Genomic DNA, 25,204 nt, shown 5'->3' with positions numbered 1-25,204 from the left:
GTCAAACCCCAGCAGTGCAAATGCAATCAGGTTTAAACCAATCATATGAATTCTTATTCAAATTCATGTTTTGCAATATTCTATTTGAACTGTGAGATGTGCAGTAGCTTTCCTGTCTGTGGCCACTGGCTGCAACCTCAGTCATATCTCTAGATCAGAGGTCTACTCTTTCCTTACCAAGCCTGAAGTGATCTATCAGTGCCAATCAAACACCCCTGCTCTAGATTCAGACAGCTATATCAGATCCAGGGTAATATCACTTTACCTCAGTGGAGCTGCGGTGGTCGGCCTGCGTGGGCCCTTGGCGGTGGTTATAGTCGGCAGCCGCAGTGGGTCCTTGGTGAGCCTCGTTCCACCTGTCAGAGGCAATGGAGGCACAGAGCTGGAGAGAAGGTAGGTCCGGACCAGGGCCCTGCTTCTCTGCACAGCTCTCTGGTGGCAGGGGCCTCCCGTATCCAAGCCCAAGCCCAGGATGGCTGGCGGAGGAATAGTTCCGCCAGTGTTGCTCATGGGTCTCAGCACACGTCAGATCTGCTTGGGAATATACCTTAAAAACAGTTGAGCTACTAACAAGTTCCCTTTATCTTGCCATGCATGTGTACTAACTAAGTGATAGCATAATCACTTGTGGAATAAGAAAATCCAAGTTCTCCTCTAGGCTCTTCTTTCCCTTTGGCCTGATCTACATGTGTCTCCTCCAGAGACAGCAAGTGGACTGCTGCTTCACAAAACTGTCCCTCTCAGTGCACATGTATAGTGCCTAGCTGTGGGGGGTGCCTCGCATGGTAGCGGACGCCATGAATGATGCATGTCCATTAATGATGCATGGCTACGGCTGGTCAATTGGACACCACCTACTTTTTAACCCCCCCCCACCACCACCACCACACGCACACACACACACACTTCTCCTCCTCCCCCCTCTCCCTTTCCCTCTTCCGCAGGTCAGCTTACCGAGCAGGGGAACAGGTGGTAAATGGTCAGGTGGAAGTGAATGTTGTTTGAACCTTAAGGACGTGTGATGATATTGAATGTGCTTTTAGCGATCCATTGCTGTGGGGCTGGTGGAAACAATGGTTATTAATCCAGGCACATAGAGTGTTCGGAGAGCAGTTGCCCGCTGTTCTGGCGATGTTCTTACAAAAGCTACAGATGTCAGGTTGTGACCTTATTCCTGCATGGCAAACAATAATTTCTGCGTCATTTGATGTTCAAATTATAGGCAGTGGTGGACAAAGTAGCCAACTCAACCCCAGTACTTGAGTCAAAGTATAGATAGATACTTCTGGTCAAATATGACTCAACTACAAGTGAAAGTTGCTCTGTCAAATATGTACTTGAGTACCGGTATTCAAAATAACAAATTACAAAGTACATTTTCTTTTTAACATGAATGCACTTCTGTATTGAAAACTTTGACATTAAATGTCAAAGTTTTCAATACATTTTTTTTAGGAAAAAAAAAAAAAAAAAAAAAGAAAATCCATACTTTCCAGATATTTTCCAAAAATATCAATAGTGAAAATAACCTTGAATGCAGACAATCCCCAAAGAGCCATAAAAAGGTATTTTTATGAGGAAATATTGAAACTATGAGTGGCAGTAGTGGTGGTTCCAGACACAAAAAGGTCAAAACTGGACCCCACATTCCCATTTCAGTCCTCTTCCTAATTTATGCTCAGTCGAACTGTGTCGCTCACCTAAAATATCAGATCTACAAGCTCACAATGTGTTGCATCCACTGCGCCTGCCTCTTCGCTCTCCCACTACAGTTTGGAAGCCCTGTGCCTTCTAGTCCCTCCATATCGTCTTCCACTGGCTGGTCTGGACCTCCTCCAGGCTTGACAGCCAACGCTCAGGATGCAAGGGTGATCCAGCAGAGGAAACATTGCACCTTTAACCTTAATTGTAACTGACTGCCCTCAGGGATCTTCCGACCGAAGCCATTGAGCAGGTCAGCCGTGGCCAGTGGTAGTTAATCAACTGATCAGTACACAATTCAATTTAACAGTGGGTTTATTTGGCGACTTCAAATACTGAAATACATGCCAATCAACATGGTCTCATTTTAAAGCTATACCTCAGTCCTGGGGATCTAACTAGACCAGTAGTTCCCATGCAAAGGGGGTAAGATTGGGTATTTATTACAATTTATGTGGAAATATTCCAAGTCATTTTATAAACCCACTGATAAAGCAATCATGAACAAAAATCCAACACTCCGCTCTTGCTCAGCAGCATCAGTTTTATTAAAATGTACGTCAATTTGAATGATTGTACATGATTGCTTTGTCACTGTCAAACGCCCAAAGATGGATGTGCAAATATTTTCTTTGCAATAAACCCACTGATAAAATGGTATGTTCTCCGTTGATTAAAATTTGATGATCCAAATGATCCTCCCCATTGACTTCCATTGCATGGTGAAACAAGTCTCGACAATATTTGGAGTCATCATGGCAAGGTAACTACACAGCCCAGACCGCTACCAAAGTGTATTGATTTAAATGTATGGATATAATTCGAAGGAAGCCGAAAAGGCCTGATTTATGAAACAGAAATCTTTACCCATTTTATTTTGCAATGTTTGTTCAAATTTTTGATTATGAATGATAAATGATTGGAATAAGTGTAAATATGCATAGCAACTCATAATATTTGATTCATGGGGTGCATTTCTCATGAGAACACCGCTCTGTATTGAGTAGTCAACAACTTACAATAAAACACAAACAATGGTCAAATTTAAACCATTTATTTTGAAACTTTGAGTTAAAATAAAGAACAGTTCATCCTCTGAGACGATGTCCATTTGTCCTCTGCTGGACACCTCCTGGTACTGCATTTGCCACTTGACTGCATTCTCACCCGTCCGCTCTGTCAAAGACAAGAAACATACGGTAATTTAACAACTTGAAACCCTATATAAACTCCTCTACTTACTACAATACCAATTATTGGTATTGTATTTTATATCGTTTTATATATTTTTTGTTGTTGATTAGTCACCTTTACAACAAGGTATAACTTGTGCAATCGTGGAATGAGCAACACAACTAAACTTATGGGTAGTGCGGTAAATTTGCCAAAATCCCCCAATATGCTACTCTGGCAGGTGTGTGACTGCCACCTGTGCATGGGTCCTGCAACTTTGTGGTAACGTTGTGGCTGTATATCTCTGGAAGAAAGCCTATGGCTCCTCAGTGAAGCAAGGGTGAGGACCTGGGGGTGTTGCCTTCCTGGGACGGTCACTTAACGGTCTTTGACTTCACGGAACTTGGTCCTAAGTTCGGAAATGGTACCAGGGCTGACACCAAATAATGCTGCCACTCTGCGTAACGGAACACCAGCTTCCACTTGCCCTATTGTCCCTTATCCCGAAGGGACAAGCGTGGCATCTTTCCATGGGGGCAGTGTTGCTGCTTGGAGCACAACACAAACTTAACAACGTTGCAGTACCCATGCTCAGGTGTCAGTCACACACCTGTGCCTGGCACACTCCTGCCAGCAGGTGTGGGTGCTACCCACACGTTTAGCTGTGTAGCTCATTACAAGTTATACCTTGTTGTAAAGGTGACTAATCAACGATGAAAATTATATAAAATACAATACCGATTGGTATTCTTGAAGGAGAGAAATAATCGACCGAAGGTAAGTTTCCGAACGTTTTGTGAGGAGTTGACTTCATTGACCAGGGCCCCCCGGGGTCTATACATGGCCCCCTCCTCTAAACGAAATGTCTTTTCCAAAAACTTGCCCATCTATAAGCTCTCAACACGACACATTGTGAACTTGAAGATCAGCCATTTTCACCAAATGTTCACCTATTGTGACATGCCCAGAATACGGACAAGGTTTGAGGTTAAAGTATGAATGTAACCAAATCTGAGCCCTTCCTTGAGGAAGACGTCACTGGATTCCATTCAAAGATAATTTGAACCTCCACCCCATATACTTTAATTCCCATCATCATAACTCACTATTCCACTGAGCATAAGCTCAAGCTTTTGTTTTATTAAATCAAATGTGGCATGCAATTTCACGACTCATCTAAAACTTTCATAATGAAGTTCTATCTCCAAACCTTCAGTCCAGCATCCTGTAGTCTCTACACAGTCCTGCTCCCAGAACCCTTTGTAGTTCAGGTTTGTTTCAGACCTCTCTTCAGTTTATCTGTTAGGGAGAAATAAAAACAATTTGTCATTTGTGTTGTGTATTCTCAATTTTTTTTAAAGTTACTTCCAGGACAAATGGAGATTTACATGAAAGGAAAGGAAAATTCTGTACAAAGAATTCCGTTACAAAATGGCAATTGAAGTGCTTGCTCGACACAAATGACAATCCTTCATTATAAAAAAAAGAATGCTAGGGCAGCTTATGGTTGAAGAATAAAATGACACGTCTGGATTGTTTACGCACTTAATAGGGCACTGTCGTGCATAATATATCTTTTTATAATTATGAAGCTTACCACAGTGCAACTGGAAAACAGTTTCTCAGGTCAGCCTCCCTCTATCATGCGAGACCCCTGTGGTAAAAGAGAGATAATGAGAACCTGGAAATGAACTAGTTCAAGAGTTAATGTTGTTATACTAGTGCTGTTTTGAGTGGTATTTGGTGGTTTTGTGAAAGCTTAACTGTGTTTTGTGTGTGTATACAGTGGCCTGTGATTATGCAGATTGTTTTAAATAAAATGTATCAGTATTAATGAATCGAATTTAAATCCTTTGTCAGGCTGAGATTATGTTGTAGGTATGCTACAGATGTATGCATGTACATATATGGAGTCAAATGTTGATGTATGCCTGAATGTAAGGGATATATACATTTCCCATGTACATTTGTTTATCCGAGCAATGTAACAACGCTCAAATACAAACGTTTCATTTGACAAGCCACTTGGCACTCTGAGAAGTGCATTTGCTTTTCTGAAACTGCAGAGGGGCAACGAGATAGACGACTGCAGCATTATAAAACCTTTGCAGACTTGAGGGAAAAGGAAATTCTGTTACAAAGCCAGGTAAGCTTGACTTGGGTACTAGACACACCAGGGATGTTACTGCAAACCCCTACTGAGCTGGGAGTTGCATCTTAGGAGATCACTAGACGTTGTTGTAACCATGTACAAGAGTCTACATCATTCACAAAGTCGGTCTTGCAGACCTTGGGCATTGCCCTCCCAGACGAGGCCATTGGTGGCCTTGAAGGTAGTTCTGGCATCACACTCTGACATGAATTGAAGCAGTTTGGCCAATAGACTAGAACTAGACAGAATGGATCACAGTGCAGACGGACAACTCGAAAGCCCCTAGGGCTGTATTCATTGCATCGCTTGAATATGTTGTAGTTGCTTTACCACAAAGAATGTTATTCCCCAGAGCTGCTGACCACTCCAGGTAGCAGTGCAGCACTTATAGCCTCAAGACAATTTCTATGTACAAGCCACAAAAAGGGAATTGCCAGTCCAAATGAACTGAGCAGTACAATTTACAAAATGGCTGGCTGGTCACTGGCATGACAAAATTACCCCAGAGAGTCATGCTGGCAATATAATGAGCAAACGTCCTAACAGTAGAGCGAAAAAGACACATGCTATTTCCCATAACCATTTGTCAAGTAGTGGTGAGCATAGGAAAGGTTTCCTTTTTCCCCCAGATATGCTGCGCATACATACATACAAAGTCTTCCTCCTGCAAAGTGTGATAGTGTGGGAAATATAATCCTTTGTGGATCGCACATTAACCCCAGCAACCCCGACCCCAAAAAGAATAGGCAATTGACACCAGCCAAATGCCACTTCATTTTTGATGGACCTGCTCTACCAATACCCATCTGTTATTAACCCATTAAGACCTGGAACGCATCTGTGTCACTTCAGATTTCTTTGGCTATTCAAAAATAGCAGATAAACAAGCTCATAGCGCGGCACTATGAGCTTGTAGATCCGCTATATCTTGAAAACATTTTTTTTTTTTTTTTTCTTTTTTTTTTAACTGTTAGGATTTAGACAGGGTCCCCACACATTTTTAGCAATGAATTTCCAAAACTTTTCCAAAACTTTTCCAGAATATTTAGCCCAATTTCCAGGCCTATATAACAATCATTCGGCGCAATAATGTGTCTCTTACTCCTATGTAGAATGCCCAAAGATAGGCAGTGTAGCAAAAATAAAGTTTGAGACATACATTAGGCTGCCGTCACACAGCCCATTCGGCGAAAAACTACTTATGTTACATATTTCGTGTAATATTATTCATGTTTATGAAAATGTTTTGTTTTAACAAAATCAATAGCCAAAAACAATGCATAGCCAAATATTTTTCCAGGACCCTTGATAAATTCCAGGACCTTTGATGATGTTTGATCAATTTCAAACCTTTTCCAGTACTGGATTTTTTTTTTTTTTAATTTCAAAATATTTCCAGGAATTTCATGACCGTGGGGACCCTGTTTAGAAAACATTTTTAAGAATCGCCTCAGGTCTTAATGGGTTAAGATCCTTTTATACAGTATAAGCCTTGTTTGACAAGCACTTAGTGAGTACTGGGATGCACCAGTCGCTCTGGCCTCAAAAAGCATCCATCAGGAGACAACAAGTGGAGTTAGATACTAATTTCCATTGAAATGAGGGGTCATACAATGCCGCCACTTTTCCCTTTTCTCCTCTGTAAATATAGCCATTTGTATTTGTTGATGACATGTATTAACTCATTCTCTGCCAAAGACTTATGACGCTTTTCTGTGTTTTCAGTGGTTTTCCACTAGATGGCGCTGTTCGCTAACCTGGGAGTCACCATTTGACTCCCAGGGAAGCAAAGCAGTAGCCCATCATGTGATCGCAAAATAAAAACTGCCCGTTCACTTCCATGTTAAAGGATTTGGAAAAATTCCCTTTTCTCTGTTTTGTTTTAGGGCGAAAACCACCCCTCATTCAACTGCAATGGATTATCACGGCGGCACAATTTCTACGAGACCCCCTACGTCTTTTAACCCATTTAGCCGATTCTAAAAACGCCTTCTAAATCCTGACCTACGTTTTCTGAAAAACTTCAAATATTTATTTAAAAAAATAGCCAAAAATGCATGTTGCTATATACTGTACATAACAGGAACCCCAAAAGGAGTTCCCGTCCTGAAAGGTATAGTTACAAAAAGGGGTTCCCGCCCAAAATGGGTTAAAGCGATCGGCAGTTGGAGCGTTGTGAACAACGCTATGCGGCAAGGGCAGCATAGACAATGTTTTTTTCTGGCAGCTCATAGTTAATATTCTATGTTCTGTTGATGAATTGAATACATAGGACCACAATGGGAAAAAGGTCTCCAGAACCTTTTTGTTATACTTTTAGCCTAAATGCTTCACTGTACTTTCGTGCTGATTACATTTTCTTGACTATCAGTAATAGTGATCAATCAATGTGGCCGAAGGAGAAATCCGTTTTCGTGCTACAGCATCTATGACTAAATGTCAATTCATTTTAGCTAATGGAGCATTTCACTGCTCTCTGCAAGCCACAATCTTGCTTTGGAATACAACCTTGATATGACTATTCTGTAAATGCAAATAAACCAGTTTTCACATGAAAAAAATGAATATGTGGGGAAAAAACAACCAGTGGGGGGAAAAGCCACCATGTTTTGGAAAAGTTTTCTAATTCTACAGTGTTTAATCTCAAGCTTCATGTAAGAATAATGCCCCCCACACAACATCCAAGACCTTAGATTGAAACTGTTGGCATGGCTCATTCATTCTTTTCCGTTTCGTCTGCAATGGCTGTTACAGTATGCATACTGGAAAAAAAGAAAGGGAAAAAAAAGGTTCCCTTGTACATCTACTGCAAATAAAAACATCTATTGTGATTCAATTAGGTTTCAAATGTGGCCTCTGATTGTTTGAGAAGTTATAAATGCAGTGTTGGTATTTTTTAAACCAAAATGTTTACTTTTACTGTAATTAAATATACTAGACCATACCCGGTCGGCGCAGCGCATCTGTGGGGGGATATGCGCACATGATCTGGCAACCCGGGAGGCAGTTTGTCCCATAGCTGGGCAGCCGCAGCTATGGGACGACATTCTTTGACACAAAAACGCTAATAAGAAGCTGGGATTTGATTAAATTGAAAAACGGGCTTCACAGTTGTGTTCAGATGGTAATGGTCAATGGCTGTGTGCAAAATCAGAGCAATTGGTCCAGCCAGTGAGGAGAACCGGGTATCTTCACTCACGTACCACTACACTCACGTACCACTACAGAGGTTACTAGAATTATAGTAGGATAGTAGGATTATAGTAGGATAGTAGGATATTTGTCCCAAATATTACCAGACTCAGATCCATATTGGCCCTCACCGAAAGGTAGGGATATCTTTAAAGGACCACTTCACCCATTTTCAATTAACCATCTTCATATAAAATGGTCCTCACTAATGTGTATAAGATGGCACCATTTCTGTCTATTTGGTCTGTGTCTCAGAGGGCTTTTAACAGTTCAGAAACACGTTTGGTCATTTCAAACAAGATGTCAACCTTTTATTTGTATTTTTTATTATTAATGCAAGAGCATAGAACCAGAAGACATTGCTTTTAATAAAAGTAATTATAATAAAAAGGTTGAAATGACCAAACCTGCCTACTGATGTCACTGGTAGGCAGGTTTCTAAACTGTTCGCAGCCCTCCTCTGCGACACTAAGTGAGAAGCCAAAAATGGTGCCATCAATAATGGGCATTATTGAGGACCACTTACAGTACATGAAGATGGGTTGAAAATGGGTTAAGTTGTACCTGAACTTTCTCACTGGATAGACTCGCTAGCTAAAAAAGGAACGGTTTGAATTATGGCTCAGTAGATAGAGAATACCAAAAAACTGCTACAATTTCAGAGGAAAAACATGCCTTAATTACTGCACTTACATGAATCTAAGAAATGTGTATGTCATAAAAAATATTGCATACAACTTGTAGTTTAGGAATTGAGAAAGCGGCAGAGTCAAGTTAAAGGTTAACAATGTACATTTAAAAATAGAATTAAAATGTGCAAAGTACATGGATTTCTGATCTCATACACGTGGTAACTTTAAAAACGGATGTGTATACCGTTTATATTAATTACATTTCTGTTGGTGCACATCCCTCATTTGAGAAATGTCAGACAAGCTCCCTGTTCCCCCATACTTGCGGAAGAATTGTGATACACTACTTTGATAGACTCAAGTCAATTTGCTCAATAAACCCATAGGGGAGAAAAGTTCCCATGTTCACCTTTAATAATCAAGTAAATTACAAGGTCCACCCGTGACCCCACCTAGTGAAACAATGCTGGGAGATAAACGGAGGTTCAGTTTGCGATCCATGAGTTTCAAACCAGTGCATCTGACATTCAGTGTCAAGATTTGCATTGGACCTACCCACTCCCACCCAGACCAACATGAGTTTTGTGTTGTTCACAGCACAACTTCACATCCTTCCAAGCAAAACCAAACCCACTGTCAAACCACTTCACACTTTAGTTTATTCACAAACCAAAGATGGAACAGAACGTGTACATATTTACAGAGGTGGTACAATTCCCTGTTGCCATGGCCGTTTCATTGGCAACTGCTCGACAATGAACCAGTGACACAGCCATCCACAAACCATTCTTTTTCGTACGTACATACAGCTCGAGTTTTGACGAAGGCGGAAGTACTGTGACCACACACACACACACACAGCACAAGCTACAATACATCATTTTGCCACAAGTCAACACAGAATAGAGAGAAAGACAGAAGGTTCTGCACTGTGATTCCATTCATTTTGTGTATAGTGTGATGCCAGAAGCCCTGCATATAAATGCCACTTCATCATGAAGTGACACAGAAATAACATGAGAGAGAGAAAGAGAGAAAGGAGAGTATTTTAGTTGGTGGGTGGGGGTTGTGCAATCTTTTAAATCATAAACATGGATGGGACACTTACCTCACTTCGTTCAGCGGTTCTGTGTAAGCATACCTGTGGCTGAAGTGCAAACAAGTCCAGGCTTTACTGTCCCACTGACTTCTGTAGAACTACTCATCCTCAACGTAACCCAACTGCGGGGGGGAGCCTCTACTGTGGAATGAGGCAGCCTGTTCGCAACAGGCTGGCTGACAGCCTTCTACTGTACCCCTCATGTACGAAAAAACACGCAACACGCACATACACGCACACATACAAACACATATGCACGCTCAAAACAAGCCATTCTTTGCTCAACGATGAGGTACACAGGTTTCTTGCATCTGGTTGGTTGCTGAAGGGATGAGGTAGATGGGAGAATACCAGGAAGGCCACCAAAATATCTAATGCCAAAGATTTACAAGATCCACAGGATCTAAAATTGGCCCACAGTATCAAATCCCTATATAGTCTTAATTGTGCTCACTCATTCTCACTGTTGTCTCTTTAAGTCAAGTTTACTGCACCACTAAGTATGACATTTCTTCTGTGTTTCGATTTTGTTGCTTAACAAGCATTGTTTCTTTAATTTACCTCTGCAATGTGAGGAAAATTGTTAATTCCACATGTCTACATGTACTATTTTCAACTTTGCACTTGGGAAAGTATCACTACATCCTTTTAATGTGTACACTGCTAAACAGGTCAAGGGACAGTCTTGTGTTAAATCCCTGCTTATAATTTATGTTTAGTTCCTTCACTTGGCTAAGTGCTTACTGAAAAGTTGGGAACTTAGGAATGGATCATGTATGTAACATAAGTGAAAAAAAATGACCTAGCCTATATTATAAAGCTCACGCTTTAAAAGTCTATTCTTCCTATCGTGTACAGCTACAATTCATTTTCCCAGTTTGGTGCAAACTTGCACAAACAGAAAGTCCAATTAAATGATTATCGGACCACGATAATCAGACTTAACGGTACCAGGTACCATTCAATCTGGATTTCTTGGCTTGGACATTTCCTTCTTACATTCTGCCCTCTAATGATGGTCAAACCTGTTAAAGAGAAAATGTACAGAAAACCAACACAAAGACATAACATTACAAGTTTCAGATTTACACTTATTAAATCCAAATGCGTTACCAACTCCATGTGGTCCTCCTGAGTTTTCAGTTGCTAAGTGGAGAAGGAAAGCACTTATATGGGATGCTTTTAGCCAGGCAACTCTAAGCACTGCTTGAGCATTAGGTTTCTTAGAAAAGATATATCTTGCATTAAATATGCCTAGCCTGAAGAAAACTATGACTGTTATAGGGAGGTAGGGAGTAGACATATCCATAAATAACTTTTTCAAAATAAAGTTTGCCAAGTTAGCTGGCTGTACCAATGTAATAATCCAAGGTCAGTCCCATTCCCTCCTAAAATAAAAATAAATAAATATATATATCTATATCTATATATTTATATAAAAATAAGTCATACCATTGCCTAAAAGCCTTACAAATGACCACTAGGACAAGGCCACAAAATGTAGCATGTCAGTGCTCTTTTTTTGTAAGTTCCATACATTCAACTGAAACATAATACTTACTTAAGCAGAGCTTTTTTTTCTGAAACTGTAAAAAACGGACCAGAAGACTATCTACTGATGTGCATGGTTCATTTCAATATGCAGTGTAAGATTTATGTGGCTGGGGGTATTATGAAATGGTTCAACTACTGTAAAACTGGGGCTTGTCCATTTCAATAAATGTGATATAATGTTTCCCCATCCAGTTACATAACACGTAGCTAATACGCCTTTCCCACCAATATTAGCATGTACTTTATATGCAAGGGGGGGGGGGGTTTCCGGGAACAGGAAGGTAGGGAGTTTAATATGCTTGCAATTATTTGTCGATAGTGAAGACGAAATAGATTTTATAACTTTATCTGTATGAAAATAGTGATTCTCATTGTGAATGCACGGGGGCATTAGCCTCGCGTAGCCTGACTATATCACTGCGTGTATGAGTCTGGTGCTTTGATGAGGACGCTTTTTTCAATATAAATAGTAAACAAAGCAGTTGAATATGGGGGAATACGTGCTGAGCGAATGGCAAAATCAAGAGTCATAGAATTATAAGTCACTCGTGAAAGCTTGGGTGGCAACTGTGATTGCACAATGGCTGTTACCAACAAAGTTAAACTAAGCTGGAATGAATTTCAAAGCAAATTCATTATCAAACAAATCTCCATTCTTATAAAAGTTTAACTAATAAAAAAACAGGAAATATGAGTTCAGCGTCTCATTTTCAAAGCATATAAATTAGCACAAGCAGTCTCAATTTAGCTTGTTACATTCTAATGAACCTTCTTGATTCTAACATCACATTATCATGCTGGAAAAGAGACAAAATTGGCTCGTCTACCCTGGTGTCATGTTTCCATCACTCTGATAATCTGAGCAGGAGACGATATATCTGTGACTACTGCAGTCATTTGCCTGGGGAACTAATGCAGATCGTAACCTTTCCCATTAAAGACATAAGCCTTTAATGGGAAAGGACATGTTACTGGGGGTTAGTGGGTTTATGACCACTGGAAAAAGGGCTTAAGTGCAAGGGTTATGGGGGAACAATATTGCGACGATCAAATGTGGCTGCAGTGAGAATTATTTAAAGGTCCTTAAAATCCAATCCTTTGGTTGTTAGACTGTCCAACAAGTACGATAAATATATGACCTGGGTGAAAATTTGAACATTGTGGAAAAACAAACACCTCCACACAATTAAACGCACATTAAACAGTAAATTGTAACTGGCATAATGTTTAGACTGCTCTTGGTCAACACATTCCCTGCCATAGACGAAGATCTCCGAAATCAAAATGTATTTATTTTTTGAAAATTCCACAAAGGGGTGCCCTAACACAACTTAGGAATGATCCCTCGACTCTGAGAAGGAATGGACGGATGTGACGTCATCCCAAACACGTCACTTCCGTCAACTCCCATGTTATTTTTGTAGAAAAACAGATTTCTCAATTTTTGGTGAAAACAAGCCTTATTCAACGGGCGATAACAAAATGGAAAAAAAATTGAAAAATGTGTCCCAGTGGATAGGAGACCCTCCCCAACCCCCCAGACACTTTGTTTACATCTGCGTGCACAACGTGGCTTCTGTGGCTCTCCAAAGGTCGTCGATATAAGGTAAAAAAAAACACTGGCAGCAGCGGATTAATTAAATAATACCTGGCTGTGAATGTGTTAAGCACAAAATGTTGTAACCTTGTCCAGAACATTGTTCCTTTGTTTTTAATGGACCTGCGCAAGTTTGAGACTTTTACATATATTACATCTTTCACCTGTGCTTTCACCAACATCCATCTCAAACACTGAAACAGAATTATTTTTTACTCAAGCCACTTCTTAATACGAAGCTTGGAAATCCACTTGATGGATTCTTTGCTTGGCTCAACCGCCACTGTTTTGCCGTTTTCCATTCCACATTGCCATTTGAAGGGGGAGTTGACGTAGCTTCGCAATAAGCACACCAAGGTGGAAAAAGAGGTAGCTTTTGACAGCTTTTCAGCAGGGCCTGTGTATAAAATTCCTTGTCAAATAGGCCCACACTTAAAAGCCATTTCCTGCAATGTGCAGACCGTATAAATTCCATAGTCACATTTGCCAGCATTTCCATTATATGTATATATCAATATTTTCTTCTATTTTCTTACCAGGAAGCCACTTCAGATCAGACATCTCTTTTTTTTCAAGTAAGACCTGGCCATGGCGCATCTGGGAGGCGCCATGTCCACAGTTTAAGATTAACAAAGCTAATTTTAACATTCTGATTTCAGGCTAGCAAATGATCCTCCAGCGATGTAGAGTATGTAAAACTATTTTTGACATTTGCATTTTAGTAACAACCACAAAATGATGACATCAAGAAAATGTTTTCATAGCTAAGTATCTCTACAAGCCCTTACTGTCAGGCTGACAATTTTGACTATTCAAAAGGATAGGAGTGGATTTTAGTTTTTGACAGCATCCACAGAAAAATAATTTTGGGAAACATTTTAGCTCCTCTTCCTATGAAGTTGCCATACCATATACTATGCAAGAGTGCCAATTGTTAATTCATTCAGTGCCATTGACGTGTTCTTTCCCAAAGGCTCTGAGTGCCATTGACGTGTTTGTGTTCAGTGTTTATCCACCAGATGGCGCTGTTTGCAAACCAGCGATCACCATCTAAGTCCTTCAGAGGCAGCAAAACCATGTGATCACAAAAAAAAACAGCACGTTCACTTCCTGTTTGAAAAAAAAAAATCCTTTTTCTCTGCTTTCTTTTTTTGTGGGGGAAAACCTCTCCTCATTCAACTGCCCATATACATGGAATGGACGATCGTGGCTGGCCAATTTCTAGAGTGTACAAGACCCCGCTACGTCTTTTACTGCGAGTCAATCTCTGTGAAGAATAATATTCTATGATTTTTAGAATGAAGGCGAGTGAAAGCACTCAAAAAACGCTGGCACTGTGGCAACTAGACAATGTTTTTTTCTGGCATTGAATGAGTTAAGGTAGATTTACAGTGGTCAAAGTCAGCCCAGAAAAGCTGTAACCAGATAACTGTTCACACACATACACACTGTACGAGATTGGTCACTTCAAGGTCCACCTAGTAGCATTTTTTTTTTAAATGGTGCGTTTGGTTCAACAGTGTCATGGACTGCCATGTGTGGCTAATGAGTTGAGGCATTGTAGGAAATGTTGGGCCATATTCGTACAGTGTGGCTGGTGCTACGATGATCGTCAACTTGGGGTCGCTTTAACAGCTACCAAAACGTAGAAATAAGGTCATCCTTTGCGTTCAACAGAAACTGCTACTTTTACCTGAAAAGTGAATGCAGCTTCATCGGTCTCATGTGTTGCATGGGCAATTAATCACAGACTGCCATGTGCAGACAATTTAGTGAAAAATTGCAGGATATATTATCAGCTCCCTTTGGAGAATTGCTCACAGGTCCATATTTTCTTCCTTTGCTTTATTTTCTCAAGATACAACATTGCTGTGTAACGTCATTTGACATAGCTCTTAGTTTTGATGCACAATGCGACAGCCGACAGGTAGATTCAAAAGTCAATTTGCAGTCTGACAAGGTGGACGATCACGGTCAATATTCTGCAGTGTGTAAGCACCTTACAGTTTTCCTACAGGGACCCATTGAGTTTATGAAAACTCACTCCAGATTTTGGTGGCAAACATCCACAATCATCACCTCCTTGTGCGCACTCAATGAACATTACAATCCCAGAGATTGGAACCACCAGAAGGTGATGAGCTTTGATTAATGTGGAAATATTTTAACTATTGTATACTGACCAGTCAATTTAATGGCAGTATTCTTGATATAATGCAGGCGCAAAGAAATTGCTGAAATACATTATAACAAGCAAAATGATTACATTATGGTTGCTGCCTTCTTAAAAATGGGAATATATTAGGTTTCATTGCCCAATTGGGAAGAAAGAAAATCGGACAAAAAAAAATGTGCGTGTCGAGACAACGATGGAGCAGTTATCAGAAATGGCATTTTGGCAATAGAAACAGCAGTACAATTGCCAAAATGTCAGATAAAAAGAAAATGATAACATGATTTAGGTAACATGCCAGCTGAATTTAACTCCAGGCAATCAGCTAATTTTCTATGAAAACGGATTGCTATGACCACCTTGGGACTGCACTGGCGCATCTGTGCCTCTCGAGATTAAAGTGCCATCAACTTAATCTCAATCTACTCTCGAGAACAAATATGGTTAGTATAACTTGATTTGAAGAATTAAAATAATTCAAGACTTTCCATGTCTTTTAGAGAATACAATTTTGATAGAACCGATTTAAGCCTTTATTGTAATACATGCTTTACTTCAAAATTTAAATGGCACAAAACACAGCCGTAGATAGAAAGGTGAGAAAATGTTACAATTGACATCACTTCACTTCACGACGACGATGACAGAGCATGATACAACTGGAAAGGAAATTATACATGGGTCATAGTACTACTAGATCACAGGTTGTGTGAACCCTAATTTTCACACTACTCAAAATACAAAATAAAAAGTTGGAAAATATTGAACTTGCCATAAAATAGAGTCCTCAGGCTAAAATGCAGGAACACTTGAAAATTAAATACAACAAAACATGACTCAAAGATTTAGTTTCATCTATACAAAATAGCGCTGCTTAAGATGGGACTGCAGAGCACCTTTTCTTTTTTTTTTACTTAAAAGCGGGCTTTCTTGGCCGGCCCATCAAATTCCTCACGGACTCTGCCGAATCCTGCATTACCAGGACCCATTCCCCTAGGGCCACCCTGCTGGAAGCGCTCATTGCGCTGTGAGGGGAGCAATTAATGGAGGGGGCAGAGATCGAGTGTGTGGAAATTCGGGGGTTGGGTTAAGTGCAAAAGCACACAGTTCCATGTCCAAAGGCAGATGGAAAGGATGAATACGGGTATGTTTTTGAATTTTTTTTTGGGGGGGGGGGGGGATTTACAACAGAACCAGCAGGAAGACGCATCCGAAGGTACGGTTCATTCCGATATGAAGATCCACAGGTGCCACAGGTTACATACGGAAAAGGAAGAAACAGTAATGCTTTCGTTAGTCAGTGCCTACCTAGCATGGTCTCCAGTGCATGCCAAAAAGTGGTTCATCTTGGAAATGCCAGCGCACCGACCATCATCTTGTTACCATTACATGTCCAACGTGTGGGTGGATGAGGAACTAATTAATGTGTATAGTGTATAGCAAATACCACCAAAATGTTTGCCATTCTGTGTTACACAATACTCTTGGAATTATATTAATGAGGTGCTTTAGGGAATGTAAAGTGTAAATTGGCTCGAAATAATATATAGTTTAAGGGATATCATTTTAAAAAGGGATAATTATAATTTGCCAATCTGTGAGATAAGGACAGCAGTGACAAATTCAACAGCCTCGAAAGCTGGGCCCATCCAAATTCCATACCCATGTTAATACTGCATAGGGCCAGAGATTAAAATACAGTACAATTAATCGCACCAAAATTATCATCTTAATCATGTTACACAGGTCATTTATCAAGACAACCTTCTACGCATTCATGTATGTGCATTAGATGGAATGTCTGGGAGCCAAACAGTTTTGTGAATCATACAGTTCTCCTAATTTGAAACAGATTAGTCAGTGAGCCGTTTAAATATTCCAAAAGGTCCATTGCAGGAAGCACAACAGAGGTCACAACTACAGGTGTAGCTACATTTTAACTGAAAGTAAAAATTGTAAAACCAAGAAAGGATGTCTTGACGCCAAGCTTCCAACATCTCAACTTTCAGAAGCTGCGTATTCGTTGCTGTTGCAGCAGTTACTATAGGCATAAAAAAGTAGGACACTGCTCACTGCATTCTTTTGCAACTTCACTCCTACATTAGGGATGGGGCAGGTACACGGCCAACAGTTCACACAAAAATAAATCACTCCATCCATTTTAGACTATATAACTGAAATAAAAAAAGAGTATACATTGTCTAAATATTAGACAATACTGTACTATTCTAATGCGCACATTAGTTCTTTGATTGTTGCTGCTGCTTCTACCTAAGCAATTCGAAATGACCAAGTAATGCAGACGTGCACCACTAGTGACTCTAGTCTAATGAACCATGTTTTACATCCTACAAATTTCTCTTTCTCTTCACTGGGCAGGCAAAATATACATGTAAGAATTTTGGGGAAACTTTGAATGATTAAGGTGGTTCTTTATCAATGAGAACACTCCACAGAACCGGACTAAATAATTACATAAGCCAGGTGATTGCAGGAATGATTCTTAAAAAGACATGGCTTTCACCAGGGTTTAAACCTCTGATTTATATGTTGAGCTACAGTGCTGGGCCGCAGGGCAAGGTTAATATTAACACTATGTGCGTTATTCTCATGATATGCATATAACATCATGCTATAGTTTACCGCCAAGCCTGTGTGTGCGCGTGTAAAAAAAAAAACATGCCCAAACACCCATCCCTAACATACATTTAAAACAAACTTCTCAAAGGATATAGACTGAAAACTTATTTTTCAGCGCTTGTAAAGTTGAAAACCTCATATTTAAGCTGGGTTTGGAAATTAAAGCACAGCCATATTGGGACCATTTACTTGAACACTTTGTAGAGATTACATAAGATAACTGCGTGGGAAAAAGATAGTGGTTTACACTAGTCCAAAAATGAAACCAGTGTCTTGTGTTTGACAAAAAGAAAAAAAATCACTCAAAACAACATGGCCACTAGGACCTATGAGGTAACCCATCTTGCCACTTAAGTAAACCCGTGATCAATACCATTCTTATCAACAAAATGAATACAATGGTCCGGTATTCAATCAGCTGGCACATAGAATTACGTAGTTTCAAGGCCACTGAAAACGCATAGACCAAAGTAGAACAGTCACAAGGCTATGCCTACCACCCTCAGTTGAAATATAGTACTCCAACATGGAGATAGATTTTTGCACAATTCTTTCCAGAAGTTAAGACAATGCTTTGAAACCCGTCAACCAGCACTAAATCATTAAAGATTGCTCAGATTAAAAATGAAATAAAACAGGTGGGCAAACGTTACAAGCAGATGGTCCAGGAGGTCTTTACTTCGTGTCACAGGAGTGGATTCATGGTACAGACGTTTGCCTGCCCTAGCTATGATGCAAGAAGGTGGATGCCCTGTAAGTGGTCTGTCCAGTTTCAACACATTAAAAAGAAAACCCTCAGAGATGACAATTCCTCTTGCCAACGTAAGTGCCTGTCCAGGACAGAAGAGACAGGGCTTGCAATAGCGGTCCACTACTCACACAAGCTACAAGAGTAATGCAGAGCCAGTGGTGTCTACAGCTCTAGAAAGAGCTTGTCTGAGAGCAATGCCATATGGTTTAGTGCAGGTTGACCGTTTTCAGATGGAAATTTGAGAACTGAAGGGCTTGGCTCGCCATAGACAGAAACACTTTCAGGTAGGTGCAATCCTCTTTCTAAAGGCACCGTGAATCTTGCCATCTGCAGGCCGAACACTTTCATATCCACTGATCTTCCACAAAAAAAATTGTTGCAGGCCAGTTTCACCTTCAATGATTAACACAACTAGGAGCTTTTCCATAAAGTAGAAAAGCCAGCCAAAAAACTACTACTGTTAACTACAGATCTTTAGGGTTAGGGTTAGAGGGATACGGTACCATTTCGTTGGGCATCATGCCTCCTGAAGCGGGTCCCCCCATGCCAGACTGTCCCTCAAAGCCCATTCCGCCCATAGGGAACTTCTGGTTGGGTGTGCCAAAGGCCATATCTAACAAAGACAACAGGATTGCATGTCACACATTTGAAAAAACACAAACACAATCACATAGGGGGGAATTCTATACTTTGAGAGTATATTATACTACTTAACTAAGGGGGGAATTCTATACTTTGGGAGTATAGTATACTAGTTAACTAAAAGCCTGAAATTGTCCCTGTTTGCATTGTCTGAACTATGTTGTATATGGCCAACTCCTTCTCTGTATCTTTTAGTATTATCCTTGTAATTAGTGGCTTACCGTTACTTGTGTCTGTGGACCAAAATAATTAGTTTAAAGATAACCAATATTACAAGAATACAAAATTGCAAGGTTGTACTTTTCAAAGGCAGCTTTAAAATAACACTTATGCAGACCACAAGGAAAGACCCCGACAATAAATGTAATAAGCATGAAGCATTTACTCACCGGTCATGCCCATAGCTCCACCGGCATTCATCCTCATTTCTCTGTCCCTCTACAGCAAAAACACAGAAGACTGCATTCAACCACTTGAATATTTGATAGCTTGCCCAACTTAATTGCATACATTTCTAATTGACAACTGTAATAAGTCAGTATGAGGACATTGATTTTACTATAAAGACTTAAACCCATTAAAACCGGGAAAGCCTCCATGTCATTTTAGATTTTTGCGTTGGATATTCAAAAATCGCAGATATACAAGCTCACAGAGAATCACTTCGTGCCGTGCTGTGAGCTTGTACATCCGCTATCTTTGAACAGTTTTTGAAAGAGAACTACTGATTTAGAAGGAAAGAGAACTACTGATTTAGAAGGCATTTGTAGAATCGGCCTCAGGTCTTAATGAGTTAAGATGCTCTACGTGTGCAACTTTACTCACATCCATGAAGTTGCCCATCCTGTAGTTTTCTTCACGCTGGCGACGCATCTGCTCCTCCATCTCCCTCTTACGAAGCATTTCCTCTTCACGCTGGCGACGTTGTTCATCTTGTCTGTTTAGACAGAAAAGGGCATTTCTTTTTAAATAAACGTTAACAAGTCATCTGTCGAAAACTATCAACAAAAATATAAACCCTCCCACAATAAAAGATTAGTTACTGGAAATGCATTTTTATAGATTTCTTAACTAATAATTCAACCATGATAAACAGGTGTAAACAAATACCTGAGCTGCATCTCTTTTCTCTTCTGCATGTCCTGGCTGTGCATCTCCTCCATGCGTCTCAGCTCCTCTTGTCGTCTTAACAGATCTACATAGAAAAAGATGTTAAGTCTCCTGAGTGGTAACAACAAATCTCTCAGGAACTAATTACTTGTTGTCAGGTAGGTAAGCTCAATCTTTTGACTGACTATTTTGAATCATTAATGAGTCTTTCTCGATCATTTATGATGGAGTCTAAAAATGCCACACTTGCCTTGGCGAAGAAGGTTGGCCTGATGCTCATGGAAGGCATCCTCCATCTCGCTCTCCAGTTTCTCGCGTGCCTCTTTCATGTTCTTCTCGACCTGCTGCCTCTGCTGTTTCTCCATCTCGTCCAGGGACTTCCAGCGCTTGGAGTACTCATATTCGAAGGTGCCTGGACGGGCAAAGCGAGGTGGATCCTCCCTCTCCCTGTGGGCACAAAAGTAAAAATGTGTAAGAGTGTGGCCACCCCTTTCTCCTTCTACTCTGTCTTTTAGTATTGTGTGTCCTACCTTGGGACATGAGCGAATATGCAAGTGAAATAATAAAATAATAATAATAAATATTTTTAACCAAAGAACATTACAGGACTATGAGTGCATAGGTTTTTTTGTATGGGTAAGATCTGTTAGTATCACTGGGGGGATTTTCTCTATACTTATAATTATCACCCAGACGTTGAGAATTCCTTATTTACAAAAGGTGATATCCTGTACAACAGTGAATCGTGTTTTTATTTGATCTCCAGTTCATAAAGCTTTAAGACACTGACTATAGATAAATAAAAAGAGATTAGTTATTTCATTCACGCTGTAACATCTGCCACTTGACAATGGATGGCAGATGTGTGAATTGATTTTTAACAGCTGTGACTCCGTATGACCCAACCCCCTGCTTCCTTATCTCACCATCTGCTATGTCCCAAGATGTGCTTTGGGCGGTTTCTCATTTGCATTATAAAGGCAACACCATTGTCATTTAGGACCTGGCACCGAGATAAACCTGCACTTCCCCCAAGACTAGCCTGTAAAGTCTGGCTCCTGAAGTAGTGAATAATATTCCTTACTTCTGGTATCTGGGGTTCTTCTGTGCCAATTTCTCTGGAAGACCATCTTCATCGTCGTACTGCTCTAGAGGCTCAACAACAACGGGCCGGGGAGACCTGGGAAAACAGACATTACGGTTATCCTGGGTCTCACACATGCTAATACTAAATCATAAATCGTTTATTAAACATGCATTTGGTTTGACCTATCGTCTAAAAGCATAAGCGCCTTTCTCGGGACGATGGAAACATTTAAAACTCACGTTGTGAGCAGAAAGACACCCTCATTGCAGCGGTCCAGCGCCTTCCTAGCGGCAGGTCGTGAGGCAAATTCTATGATGCCTTTTCCTGTGGATCGCCCACGGTCGTCCACGATAACGATTGATCTCTCGACCATCCCAAACTGTGAGAATGCCTCTTCTAGGAGCTCATTGGAAACAAACGGTGACAGGTTCTTCACAGAAAGAGCTGCAGAGTGTGTGGCAAAGCGAACACGGAGTGGCCTGCCTTTCATAGGTATATCGTCCAGCTCTGCCTTGGCGATCTCCGCCACGGCACGAGATTCCTGCAAAAAAATAAAAATAAAGCTGGTGAATTACAGTGCTTTGTCACATTTGAGAGACTGTCCTAGTTTCACAGTGAGCACAATAAAGTATACAAATAAGTACTCCATTATTTTGTTATAACTGGCATATTACTATGCTTGCCAAATGGTATTATGCATTATTATCTTCGGGGTAAAAAAGTCATGCATCAGTTTTATTTTCCACCTCATTGTAGGACATAAAAATTGCCGAAGTATTTCCTTACCAGTCGTATGAAGCCAAAGCCTTTGCTTTTGTTGATAAAAACCTCACTGGGCTCCCCATACTTTGCAAAGAGCTTCTTGAACTCATCTTCTGAGATGTCATTTGGTAGGTTACCAATGAACAAACGGCACCGCTGGGTATAAGTCTTCTCACCAGGCTTGAGCAGCAAGGATAATGTTGCCTTGAACTCCTGCGTTTGAAACAAAACAATTTAGATTCAATTAATAAATCCCACAAACCTATCAAAGGTATGCTTGATTGCCAGGACAACATTAAGTCAAACATGGGTAGAGGTGCAACAATTAAGTTGATTTTCAGCAGAACCAAAAGGATGTTTACACAAAAGTGAGAAATGTCAGGTAATTTAGGGAGGTGGACTTTTAAATAATTATTGATTATTGAGTACATAATCAATAATTATTTAAAAATCCCCTCCCTAAATGTTTCAATGACTCAAATATCAAATTCAAGTGACTGAAGTTTCCCCAGACAAATCGGCTTTCTTCCCTCGCCCATTGATCTTCTTGCCCATCCCCCACGCATGGCATAATGGGATAAGGACAACACATTTCACCAACATTTAATTAAATTGACTACAGTCTTTGTTTCTTGAGACAAGACGTTTTGTGTCATGAGGGTTACAAAACAAATACATGTATCCGTATCTACTTCACACCCACGCTTATGTGTCTTTGCTTATGTGTCTTTACAACAGCGCTACAACTAAGCGTCCGGATGTGACACAAGATGGCCGACAGGCTGGATTGGGTGCGCACGTTTTCTGCCACGGTTGGTCTCGCCATACGGTGCTACGGGCCGAAGAAACCAGAATCGGTAGCTGTGGCGTCGCCCCAAAGCAGACGTCCGCCCTTCCGCGCTGCCCTGACATGTTAACCAGCTAACACTAGCATGCTTTGTCCGCATCATCCGACCGACATTAAAACTACTCGAACTTCAATTAGAATGCTAGAAAGAAACTCGAGAATACAACACGCTACGTGACCGAGATACTCATCGAGTAACCTAAAGTATTTACATAACGCCATAACCAAAATACTACGCATTCACACTCAACATAACAAAGCCAACGTTGCTAGAAAATTCCACAGCATAATAATGTATGATTGAAAATATGGTAAGTCTCGCCCCAAAACACTCGTCCCCATTTTTTTGGGGTGGCCGCTCAACCCCAGCGGTTCTTGTATTCTTGTATTTGTTTTACTGAGGATACGGTTAGAAATATGTTTTGGGTTAGCCATAGTTTACTGAGGTTACATATAGAAATACGGTTAGGTTTTGGCACCGTTTTACTGTTTTACCAGGTGGCGACCGTACTGAGGTCGCCGGATTTGCGCCGGTGGCGACTGTGTTTTGGGGCGAGCTTTTTGGTATTCCTCATCTGTACCTCTGAGGGGGTACAAACGTTATCAAATGGGCCCGTTCGGCCCATTTGCGGGTCAATTAGGTTACCTTAGTTTGTACCCCGTCTGAGTTAATTTAACAAATAATGAAGTTGGACATACCGAAGGCGTGAGGCTCTCTGTTTTGACATTAGACGCATCGGATGCATTCGAGGCCCTCTCCCTCTGCTGTTGCTGCTGCTGCTGCTGGTGGTGGTGGTGCTGCTGGGGCCTGTTGTGTTGTCTGTTGTGTTGTTGTCCTCCTCCTCCAGAATTCCGGCCTTGGTTATGGTGTTGGTGCCCAGGAGGCCTGTTCTGCTGCTGCTGAGGCTTGTTCTGCTGCTGGCCGTTCACATTGCCCCCCATCGGTGGCTTCTGTGGCTGGTTCTGGTTCTTGTTGGCCTGGATCGGCGGAGGGGATGAAAGGTTCGGCGGAGGGGATGTAAGGTTCGGTTTCTGTGCAGCTGGTGGAGGAGACGCGAGGATTGGTTTCGGTGGGGTGGCAGGCGTCTTCTGTAGAATCTGGGCCGGCGTCAGCGGCGTGGCCGGTGGTGTTGCTGGTACTGCTGGTACTGCTTGTGCTTTGAGGGCCTGTTGCTCCTGCTGCTGCTGCATGGGGCCCTTCATGGTGAGAGCCGGGCCTGGTGTCGGCGGAGGGATGATCCCGGTGCCTCCTTGAGGGCCCTGCGGGGGCTTCTGCGGCGCCGTCTGCGGCGCTCCCTGGTTGACGGGGACGTTCGGCGGCTTGTTCATATTATTATTATTCATACCACCGCGTCCTCCTCGGTTGTTCTGGTTTTGAAATGGGTGATTTCTGAAATTCGGGTTCCCCATCCCCATGAGTCCGCCTCGCATCGGGCCGCCGGGGCCGCCGCCCCGACGTGGCTGGAAATTCATTCCACCGCCGTGATTCGGATTCCTGTTGAATCTATCCCGAGACATTTTTTTCAATGCTAGAATTGATCGAAGAAACGAATTTGTATACGAAATAATTTAGACAACTCCGAACTCCAGCCTAGCGGTGGTCACCGTCCTCTGGTTCCTCTGTCTAGAACTGGGTCGTCCTTGGTCTCAAAATGGCGACAGACTGATGACTTGACTCCGTAACAAAGCACAAGGATCAGCCCCGTCGATGTAGACCCGCCCAGGCCTCTTCATTGGTCAGGGCTGCTGCAGGGATGATCCTTCATTGGTCAGTGCTGCCGCAGGGATGATCCTTCATTGGTCAGTGCTGATGCAGGATGCAGCTTCAAATGAAGCCCAGCCCTCAGCGAGATTCACTGACAATAATCAACACAACATTAAGACTACTGCTGAGCTGTATCACATCAGCATTTAATATATATTAAATATACTATCCATTTAACCTATTACAACAGGATACAAACTTGTGACAGTCAGTGATTGAAGTATTGAAAGAGCACTCCTTGACTCCTAGATGTACACTACAGTAGTGGAGCATATCCCATTCGGCCATTCCCTCCCAAACTGACTTTACATCACCTCCTATTTATGA

General features: G+C 41.2%; 1 protein-coding gene across 2 annotated transcripts; it reads right to left on the bottom strand.

The window, feature by feature from the left end:
• Nucleotides 1-2,739: 2,739 nt before the first annotated feature.
• On the bottom strand, nt 2,740-24,764 carry sfpq (splicing factor proline/glutamine-rich). 2 transcript variants are annotated; one of them, XM_084081376.1, is made up of 12 exons: nt 23,812-24,764; nt 22,290-22,478; nt 21,743-22,044; nt 21,501-21,596; nt 20,667-20,863; nt 20,417-20,501; nt 20,132-20,243; nt 19,696-19,744; nt 19,168-19,277; nt 4,472-16,298; nt 4,085-4,173; nt 2,740-2,877 (listed from the first exon to the last, which is right to left on the bottom strand). In XM_084081376.1, the coding sequence occupies exons 1-10, from the start codon at nt 24,628-24,630 to the stop codon at nt 16,188-16,190; spliced, it is 2,070 nt and encodes a 689-aa protein (XP_083937502.1). In that variant the 5' UTR covers nt 24,631-24,764; the 3' UTR covers nt 2,740-2,877; nt 4,085-4,173; nt 4,472-16,187. The 2 variants fall into 2 exon arrangements, with proteins under 2 accessions (XP_083937502.1, XP_083937503.1); XM_084081377.1 differs by having other exon boundaries at nt 4,472-4,528.
• Nucleotides 24,765-25,204: the final 440 nt, after the last annotated feature.

This window comes from Gymnoscopelus microlampas (assembly GCF_963454915.1).
Source record: "Gymnoscopelus microlampas genome assembly, chromosome: 15".
Lineage (NCBI taxonomy): Eukaryota > Metazoa > Chordata > Actinopteri > Myctophiformes > Myctophidae > Gymnoscopelus > Gymnoscopelus microlampas.
The sequence above is the reverse complement of the archived record's forward strand: the minus strand, read 5'-3'. Positions and strand labels throughout refer to the sequence as shown.